The sequence below is a fragment of the Kryptolebias marmoratus genome, unplaced genomic scaffold (genome assembly GCF_001649575.2).
Source record: "Kryptolebias marmoratus isolate JLee-2015 unplaced genomic scaffold, ASM164957v2 Scaffold100, whole genome shotgun sequence".
In the NCBI taxonomy this organism is placed as follows: Eukaryota; Metazoa; Chordata; class Actinopteri; order Cyprinodontiformes; family Rivulidae; genus Kryptolebias; species Kryptolebias marmoratus.
This window is the reverse complement of record NW_023665834.1, coordinates 9,466-19,864: the sequence shown is the minus strand read 5'-3', so window position 1 is coordinate 19,864 and position 10,399 is coordinate 9,466. Positions and strand designations below refer to the sequence as shown.

The following is a 10,399-nucleotide window of genomic DNA, read 5'->3' as shown; positions in this document are numbered from 1 at the left end:
CCTGGTCCTGTTGGAGCTCTAAACCCAGTCCTGTTGGAGCTCTAACCCTGGTCCTGTTAGGAGCTCTAAACCATGAACCATGACACGAACAGAAATAATGTTCTCACTCTGGCAGGACATCGAGCGATCTTCTCCTCCGTGTCCTTCAGAGCCACGGCGTATTCATGGACTTCATCTGCCACCACCACCATCTGCAGGAAACAAGAACCATCAGAGCTACAGCCTGAAGCTCAGCAATGCTTCACTCTGTCTCTGACAGCAGCTGATGACCAATCAGTCGGCTTGGTTAGGTCAGGAGGTCAAACTCAGAGGGAGGTGATGTGTTTCAGGAGCAGCAGGATGGATCTCTGTTAGTCAGGAACAGAAACTCTACAGCATCACTCCTTACAATCACTAATATTCTGCATATCTTTTATTTGACCACAGCTGTGGGAACACGTGGCGAATGACGTACGGTATGTTTATTATGCTCCATTATGAATAAAACATGGCTTTCTGAGATTTACCAAACCTTACATCCTGTTTTAATTTACGTTTCCACTTTTATCTGACCTGTAGATAAATGTTGTTTTATGTGAATCTGGACGTTATAAATATTCTGATGTGCTCGCAGTATTTCGGTGAAATGGACCGACCTTCCCCAGCTGCTGATGGACGCTCAGGTTGTACATCATCACGATGCCGTCCATGATCTCCAGCAAAGACTTGTCTGCGATTGGCTGATCCGGTTCCTCCTGCGGTCGGCCCAGCAGCAGGCCGTCGGTACCGAGGCTTCCTTCGACTTCAGGACACAGACGAGACAGGAAGTTACACACGAGAAGCAGCAGCATGAGGACACCTGACATCAGGCCCGGTTCTGTTCGAGTTTAGAGCTCTGTTGTTGTTGCAGGCTCCAGTTGGTCAGAACCTGGATCAGAACTCACTGTCCTCCTCGGTGCGCTGCTCCACAGCCAGGGTTCGGACCTTCACCTTCTCAGGCTGGGACAGAGGTCGTCTCGGTGTCATCAGGCTGACAGCGGCCGTGCTCAAGAACCGGTTGGCTCGACCCAAAGTGGGAGAACTCAACCAGCTGGGCCGAGCCAGAGCCGCTCCCATGGCTGCAGCTCCGAACGGCCTCTGTTGGAGAAGAACAGATTTATTTCTGGAGAACCATCAGACGGTTCTGATGGTTCTGACTCGTTCCAACCTGTGCTGCTCCGCTCTCCTCGTCCTCGTCCAGGTCGTCCATGGAGGTGGCCTGGATCTCTGCCGGGTCGATGATGATGTTGGCTTTACTGGCAAGGTCATCTGGAACCAATCAGAGTTAGACCTGAACACGGGTCAAAGGTCATGCTCAGTTTTTATCATTTAACCTGAACACATCCGTCTCCAGGGGTCAAAGGTCAGACCTGGAACCATGATCAGCTCAGATTCAGAGCGTTCAAAACTGCAAAACCTTTCTGTGACCAACTGTCAGAGACACACACCCGCGCACACACACACACACACACACACACACACACCGTGAGCCGTAAGATCAGAGCGACAGCAGTAAAAATTATAATATTCCAACATTCAGTCATTTTCTCCTGATGAGCTGCAGGACTTCACAGAAACAGAAACAGACTCATACGGGACGAGTCACGCCACAGAGCTCCAGGTGTGCAGAAACCTGCATGTGCACGAGTGACTCAACCCCCCCTTCCCTCTGATCGCTGCTCTGAGTGAAGCCAGGAGGGAAATGAGAAGGTTCTGCTGCAGCAGGTGATTGATGACAGAGGTTCTGCAGACAGAACATTCATCCACGTCACACACACGACTCCATCTGCTGGCGATGGAGGGAAAACATCACACTTCACCTCCTCAGACACAGACGATCCCCCCGCCGGCCTCCTGAAGGAACCCAGCTGCTCCAGAACCATGAAACCCAATAAACCCATGATTCACGTCAGCTGATAATCTGGGTTCTGTTGGTTAGTAGAAGCTGCATATCACCCGCCGCCTCTCATGTCAGCGTTTTAAATCATCTAAAGTTGTCAACATATGAGCTGAGTTCAGTTTGTCTGCCAGTTTAAACACCAACCTTTGAGAGTCTTCTTCAGGTGGGACAGGAGTCCCCCCAGTCTCTGCAGGTCAAAGTAGTCCACCTTCCCATTGTAGAAGAGCTGCGGGGGGACGTAGGCCTCTGCAGGGGACGAGACGGAGCTCAGTAAGAAACAGGAGGGGTGGGTCCAACAGAGATAACCAGGGAGAGACAGAGAGACAGATGGACAGACAGATGGACAGACAGACAGTCAGAGAGACAGATGGACAGAGAGAGAGACAGATGGACAGACAGTCAGAGAGAGACAGACAGACAGGCAGGCAGACAGACAGGTAGACAGACAGGCAGACTCCTTCTGGTACTTTAATAGTTTCAGTTTTGGTGACGCTGCAGCAGCCAGAAGGTTTTCTTCTTTCTGTTTGTGATCGAAGCTCCACCTGATCGTCACAGCATTCTCTCACACACCTGAGAAGGAGGAGGAGGAGGAGGAGGAGGAGGAAGAGGAGGAGCAGACAGTCGTACCTTCACTGCTGAGGCTGGCCGGACTCGTCCTGTTGCCTTCGTCCCAGTAGCTCCTCACAGCCGTGATGAGGCGGTGCAGGAAACACACCATGTACTCCGGAGGACACAGGGCTGTGGGGTGCTGCTACCACACACACACACACACACACACTTAGTCTGCGTGCACGTGCACAGAAACACATCTCTGACAGCAGACAGGAGTAATGATTAATGTGAAGCAACAACCTCTACAGGCTGATTCTGTTGTCAGATTAATGAAGGTTTCTGCCAGAGGAACCATGTTTCTGTGCTCAGTCTCATTTTCAGATTCAGAAACACAGGAAAAGTAAAACCTATTTAAAATAAAACAATCCCAGTGACAGTTCAAAGGTGGAACTGCCTCCCTGATAAAACTAAAACCTGAGCGGAGCAGACTTCTTACCCCTCGGTTGCTGGCATTCTCCTGCAGGAACTTCCTGAACTTGTTGAGGAAGATGTAGCGTGAAGCTTCTCCCTGAAACAGAGCCAGATGTTTGGGTCAGAACCTGGACAGATTTCTGTTCAGCTTGGACTCTTTTCAGCTGTCTGAACTTCACAACATTTTAAAACTCCAGGTTCTCCATCCATTCTTCCACCCAACATCCTTCTACAGAACCGTGTTCTCCTGACTGAACAGTAAGTTTGATTTGTTGGGCCTGTTTTGGGTCAGAACCGATGGCTCCAACATTTAATCCTTGGACACCTGAGTGAAACTCGGCAGGACAGATCCTGGACTTTAATACCAGATAATCCGAGTGGAACAGATCCAACCCGATCCATTAAAGTAACCGGACTGAACCGCCCGTCTTTACCGTAGTTTTGTCCTTGTTGTTAAGCAGCAGCCTCAGGATCTGAACCTGCAGCTCCTCCACCACTGAAGAAGAAAAGAGCAGAGACACGTTCAGCCTCGTGTTCCTCCGGAACGTTTGAACAGAACGTCTGCACAGACCTTCGATCCTCTTCTTCAGTCTCTGACAGCCTCTCTCGTACGCTCGACGCCTCAGACGCTCGTCTGAACTTTCATCCTTGGGTTCCCGCTCATCTTTGCCCTGCGGAGCAGCAGAAGAGGAGACAGGAGTGTCAGGTCCTCAGAGCCCACCGTCCAGCAGCTTTTAGATGTTTCCTGCTCCAACCGGGTCAGCGGGTCAGTAACAGAACGCTGCTGAGGAGTTAACCGTGTGGATCTTCTAAACCACTGGTGAGGGATTTATAACATCAAATCTCTACATTCTGTTATATTTCTCTGAGTCATCAAGTCAAAAATGTGACAGTTTTTGAGACATATTGTTTTTAGGAGGCCATCTGAAGAGGGTTTTGTTATTTTTAGTAGAGAAAGAACAAACAAGTGCATTCAGCTAAAAACAGCCTCTGAGAGAAATCACAAAACCCTTTTTAGATCCATATATTCAGTTTGTTCACATTGAGTCTCTTTATTAATGAAGACGGATTTATTTTTATCACAGTTTTATTTTCACTGATTCTGTTTCTGAAAGGGATTTTCTGTGAAAACTAAGTTTGCTTTAAATGCCTGGAGGTCAACGTTTGAATGAGTAATAATAATTAGATTAAACTCCTCCTGTCAGCTGTGGATTCAGACCCGTTTGCTGTAACTCTAGCAGCAACACATTTTCGATCTGAAGCAGATTTCTGGTCCAGATTTACACACCTGCCCCCCCAGCTCGAAGCCACGCAGGACAGGGGGACCCTGAGGACCCTGAGGACCAGAGACTAGACTCAGCTTACTGCTGCGTTCAAGGACAGCTGGGATTTCCCGTTGTTTTCTAACAGACTTTCTAGATTGAAACCAAAATCTGTGTAAAGTTGAAATCAAGCGTCTGAAGGTCCTCAGGTGATTTACTGACGGACCAGGTGAGTTTTACCTCTTTGTCAAAGTGTGTGGGCCACCAGGTGGTGGGGATGAGCTCCTCTAGCCCTGCCTCCTTCACCCTCAGAGGGGTCTTAATGTAGAAAAACACGACTGAACGCAGAACATCGAACGTGCCATCAGTTAAAGACACAAACAGGAAGCTGGCTCAGATAGAAACTGTCTGTGAGGACATCCCAATGAGCACATTTCCTTGGACTGATCTGAAAATGTTTCCTCTTAGTGCCAGTGTTAGATTTGATTTAATCTTATTTCGATGAACCTCCTGACCCGGTTCTGGTTCCAGGTTCAGGTAAAAGGATATAAGACATTGTTGAGGAGGTACTTCCTGGACTTCTCGTGGCGGAGGATGGCTGTGGTCAGCCTCAGATAGTGGATCTGAAACAGATACAGACACACCTGTAACATCAGAGGAGCGGAGGCCCACCTGGATAAAAACAGGAAGTGAGCAGTACCTGGAAGCCCAGGTCCGGGATGATCGGGGAGAACCGGTATGCCCTCAGCAGGGACATCATCAGCTGCTTCAGGCACTCATTCACCTCGTGGTCCTGCAGACAGAAAGCAGGTTCTGAGGCTGACCTCTGACCTGTGGAACAGAGTTCTGCTGGTTCCATATCTACCTCCATCAGCAGCCAGAACAGGTCCAACAGCTGCTGGATGAGGGGGTGTTCATCCACAGAGCCCCCTCCCTCCAGAATCCCCAACAGGAAGTTCATCAGGACATCCTCCACCAGGTAAACCTTACACTGCAGAAACAAACCACCTGTTACCTGTGGCTGATAAGTTCTCCAACAGGTTCTCTGTACCGCGACAGTTCAGCTCCCCTCTCCCCCGAAATCTGCAGAGCACCTGAAGAATCATGACGTGACGATTCATTCCTCTGAGCAACACTAGATGGAGCCAAAGTCACACAACAAGATCCTGCTGAGCAATGACACTTCTGAGACAGGTTCCTGTTCCTCTGAGGTGGATCACTGCTAACCTGCTAACCTGTTAACCTGCTAACCTGTTAACCTGCTAGCCTGTTAACCTGCTAGCCTGTTAACCTGTTAACCTTCACACAGACCGATCAGCTCACCATCAGAGGAGCGAAGTGATTAAAGATGTGGGCCAGAGTGATGAGGACCGTCGGATCTCCATGAAGCCTCCAAACTGCAGAGTCCTTCTCCACCAGCTTCTCCTCCTGCGCGCACACACACACACACACACACACAACACAACACGCCATCTTTAAATATGAAACACTTAAATACAGATGAACCAGATGTTTCCGTCTTCAGTCTGACCTGAAATCAGGTTTAGGTCAGTTAGGATGAACTCGTTTATTTCTGTTTGTGAAACACCTGAATAACAAGTTCCACTCTCAAGCTTCTATCCATGTTCTTAGTCCACTGTCCACAGTCTGAGGACAAGCATGGACACCTGTCCACAGTCTGAGGACAAGCATGGACACCTGTCCCTGTCTGAGGACAAGCATGGACACCTGTCCCTGTCTGAGGACAAGTATGGACACATAGTCCGGTCTGGTCCGGTCCGGTCTGGTCTGTCGATATTATTCATCAGCTTGTAAACTTCCATCATGTCTTCCATAACGCAGGCGTAATAATTTATATAAAGCTTGAGACTTTGGAGAAAGTAATAAAAAACTCTCTAATTATTCAGGCTTTTAACAAATAGAAATAATTTGGTGAACGGTGGAAAAGTTTAGTTTGATCTAATGTTAGAAAGTAAAGAACAAATAGTTCCTGGTTGGAAACATCTGGATTCATCTGCATGAAACAGAGCAGACGTCACATTTCAACACAGGACAGAAACAGAGACGTGGCTCGACTGATTAAAAGTCCGTCTAAACCCGAACCCGAACCCTTCCCCCGCAGGTTTCTGTCACCTGGGTGTCCGTGGAGGTGGACAGGACGTTCTTGATGTAGCCCAGCAGTTTGTGGGCCTTCATCAGGTCTGCGGTGGGGGGGTCCTGGAGGGGCAGGTATCCTTCCACAGGGTACGTGAGTCACAGTGGGGTCAAAGACAAACACTGATGAGGACAGTTATTCCTGTTATCTGTGGGGCAGAAACGCTCCCTCCTCAGCCGATGGAAATAAAATGCTCACAGAGTCCTGAAGCACTCGGGTTCATGTAAACCATCAACAAACACCTGACCAGGTGATCAGGCTGGAAGGATATCTGAGCGGCCGGCTGCCGAAGTTAAACGCCACCGACTCTTTGAAGGACAAGCTGATGGCGGGAAAGTACGCCACGCCGGGACCCGTCTTTATGTTGGTGAAGGCCGTACCGAGGGATTGACCGTTCCTGGACACAACAGCACGGGTTCAGGTACAGGTACCGGATCAGGATCAGGATCAGGATAAGGATCAGAAACAGGATCAGGATCAGGTACAGGTGTCTAAGGAACTCACAGGCAGAACGTAATGGTTCCTTCATCCAGATCGATCAGACAGCTGACCACGTCTCCAGCTGCCCATGACTGCACAAATAATACATGAGTCAGCAAATAACACACAACATGAGTCAGCAAATAATACACGAGTCAGCAAATAACACACAACACGGGTCAGCAAATAATACACGAGTCAGCAACAAACACACCCCAGGCTCACAAACACCTGGTTTCCCACCTCACCTTTCCGTAGTTGGTGGTGGTCACGTTCCACTTCCTGACCCGGTTTCCATCGTAAGCGTACGAGTCCGGCGTGTCTCCGACTCCCTCCTGAACACAAACACTCATCAGATTTTGCACAGAACCGACCCACTCGGACCTTTAGTTCTACCAATAATCTCACTGAATCATGTTCAATCCTCTCAGAGGTGGAACATCTCTAAGACCGGGTACCAGAACCAACGCCGGGTACCAGAACCAACACCGGGTACCAGAACCAACACCGGGTACCAGAACCAACACCGGGTACCAGAACCAACACCAGGTACCAGAACCAACACCAGGTACCAGAACCAACGCCGGGTACCAGAACCAACACTCAGAACACAAACCTCCTGGTTGAAGCGGCAGCTGAGAGTACACCAGCCGATCTGCATCAGACCCTGAGACGAGATCAGAACCTCGTAGGCCCATTTCCCTGCAGAACCACACAAACAGAGTTCAGTGGGAGGAAACAGATGATCCTCAGAACCATGACCCAGTTGGATCACAACACATTTACCTTTATAAACGCAGGTAGTGGCTCTGATGGAGCTGAAGTTACTGTGGCCAATCACCTGCAGGAAGAACACATTTACATCAGAAACAAAGCCACAGGATCCGTTTGGGTCTAACAAAGAGGTTCTGATGGGTCTCACCCCCAGCAGGTCATCATCTACAAACAGAAGTCCTTCAAAGCCGCTGGTGTGGTCCAGAACCACAGGCTGAGGACCGAGGCGACCTTCGACAGACTGATCTGAAAATAAACAGACATCAGTTAACGTCATTTCAGTTGATTTTATTCTGAAAAGATCCAAACATCAACTTCTGCAGGAAGAACCCACTCCGAGCTTTCAGAACATCTGAAACATTTTCTCTTCATCTTCAATAAGTGTTTTGTTTTTACAATAAAACACTTTTATTTCCTCTTATTATTTAAGCCTGGTTCTAGTTCCATACAGAGAGACTTTTATTCTGAAAGCTGCAGACTGAATACTTCCTGTTGGTGTACCTCTGCTGTCCTCAGGTGGTTCTCCTTCAGACAGAAGTTTCTCCAGATGAGAGCTGAGGTCCTGGAAACCCAGAGACTTCCTGCAGACAAACAGGAAACGTTAGATTTGGATCTTTCACAGGTTTGTGTGGATAACCAGGTGTTTTCCACCTGAAAACAATCTGAAGGTTTATAAGAAACTGAATCCTCAGCCTCTGAAGAGAAATATAAAACATCTCACAGCTGAATGTACCGATTCAGATTCATTAAAAGCATCTGGAAACCTTAAAATCAGTCAGTCCAAGTATGAAAGCACACACTGTACACACGAGTCAGAACGGGTCAGAACACCGTTCACTCCATCAGCATCTACGTTTCTAATCAATAACTATAGAAACAAACAGCTGAGCTGAAGTTCTGCCTCGGAACCAGAACCACAGCAGCTTTATAAAGGAACTGATGCCATCAGAACCCCAGCAAAACAAAACTGGCTGGTTCTGTTCTGGTCCGCTGAGTTGACTGATGGGTTGGTTGGACGATTGGTTGGATGATTGGTTGGACGATTGGTTGGGCGACTGGTTGGACGATTGGTTGGACGACTGGTTGGACGATTGGTTGGACGACTGGTTGGACGACTGGTTGGACGACTGGTTGGATAATTGGTTGGATAACTGGTTGGATAATTGGTTGGACGATTGGTTGGATAATTGGTTGGACGATTGGTTGGATAACTGGTTGGACGATTGGTTGGATAATTGGTTGGACGATTGGTTGGATAACTGGTTGGACGATTGGTTGGATAATTGGTTGGACAACTGGTTGATTTTGGACATGGTAGGAAAAAGAAAATAACTAAAACAACAAAATAACAAACAGAAGTGTGAAATACAGAAAGAAAACTTAACTTTTTAAATCCTCAACAGATCAAAACTGTTTCATTATTTTACTGGTATTATATATTAAATAAACTCTGTTATACCTAGTTTAATGAGAATAAACAACACATAAAACATTTAAAACATAAAAAAACATTTACCAGTAAAACACTGAAAGTCACATTAACAGAAAAATACATTTCAAACCAGAAGAATAAAGAATAAAAACACAAATGTGTTTCAGTCGACGTTTGTTGTTGGTTTCATTTTGTGTTCGAGTCACAAAGTTTAGATCAGAAACCAAAACAAAGTGCTGGCTGAAAGGAGTGGGCAAATACACAACCACACACAACTATACACAACCACACACACTGATAGACAACTAACACACTGACACACACGTTCAGTGTGAGTTTCAGCTGCTGAGGCAGAATTTGATCTGAGCTCTGAGCTTCTAACATCCAGAATGTGGACCACAACCCAACACACACACAGCTGAGCGCGCACACACACACACACAGAAAACAGAAACTGTGAACTCTACAGACCCTCAGAGCTAAAATCAGCCTGACTCAAATCAGCTGAAGGGAAACGTTCGGCTGATCGGAGGCAGCTGCAGCCGAAGGAGACGTGAGGTACCTGTATGGCAGGCAAATGTATCATGTAATTGTCACTTTGAGAAGTCCTGTAGAAACCCATTAATATATTTATGGAATATTGGTGGCATCAAGCATGATTTCCTGACAGCAGTCAGTCAGATTTATATTTTATGAGAGGACGAAGGAGCTCCTGTTTCTTCTGCTGCTGATCTTCAGCCGACAGCAGAAATTCTACCTTCAAACAGAATGTGGATTTCTTCAGCAGGTTCTACCTTTAGCAGCCTTTAGCAGCTCACAGGACCTCAGGCCGTCACCACGGTTCAGCATTTTCGTGCCTTCTACATTAATTTATGTAAAATAATGTTTCCTGTGGTTTCCTCAGAGGAGCTGAGACGGTCCTCCATCACAGACGTTCACCAGACTTCCAGACTTCAGCAGCTATCATTCAGCAGCTATCAAACACCCAGAGACGGCAGCAGGGGTTCCTTACAGCACAGCCTCAAACCTCAGCACAGGTTGACACAGAGACACGGGACCGAGGGGGGCGGGGCATTCACCTGAGCGAGGCAACAGCCGGTCCTTGTTTGGTTGAAGGAAACACCTGGTGCAGGTAGTCACTCAGCAGCTTCTCATTAACAATTCCTGAGAGACAAAGAGACGGACGTTTAGCTGAGAGTTTACAGCAGAAAGGATGACGAGAGGACGGTCTGTGAGAAACTAGTCTGAGACCACCTGAGACCCCTTACAGACCACCTGAGATCCCCTACAGACCACCTGAGACCCCCTACAGACCACCTGAGACCCCCTACAGACCACCTGAGACCCCGTACAGA

General features: G+C 47.8%; 1 protein-coding gene across 2 annotated transcripts in view; it reads right to left on the bottom strand.

Annotated features, from left to right (window-relative positions):
* Positions 1–107: 107 nt before the first annotated feature.
* Positions 108–10,399, bottom strand: part of LOC108228487 (E3 ubiquitin-protein ligase RNF123) — a gene marked incomplete at its 3' end in the record, with an annotated part of 13,140 nt that continues 2,848 nt past the window's right edge. For both annotated transcript variants that reach the window (XM_037974489.1, XM_025003254.2), the window contains 23 exon segments: positions 108–191; positions 636–781; positions 924–1,116; positions 1,187–1,287; positions 2,063–2,164; positions 2,546–2,666; positions 2,967–3,038; positions 3,376–3,437; positions 3,513–3,612; positions 4,444–4,561; positions 4,753–4,826; positions 4,904–4,996; positions 5,069–5,194; positions 5,527–5,631; positions 6,337–6,451; positions 6,630–6,755; positions 6,863–6,930; positions 7,087–7,173; positions 7,455–7,540; positions 7,625–7,679; positions 7,761–7,858; positions 8,114–8,193; positions 10,124–10,208. In XM_037974489.1, coding sequence (XP_037830417.1) covers positions 108–191; positions 636–781; positions 924–1,116; positions 1,187–1,287; positions 2,063–2,164; positions 2,546–2,666; positions 2,967–3,038; positions 3,376–3,437; positions 3,513–3,612; positions 4,444–4,561; positions 4,753–4,826; positions 4,904–4,996; positions 5,069–5,194; positions 5,527–5,631; positions 6,337–6,451; positions 6,630–6,755; positions 6,863–6,930; positions 7,087–7,173; positions 7,455–7,540; positions 7,625–7,679; positions 7,761–7,858; positions 8,114–8,193; positions 10,124–10,208 — 2,297 coding nt within the window.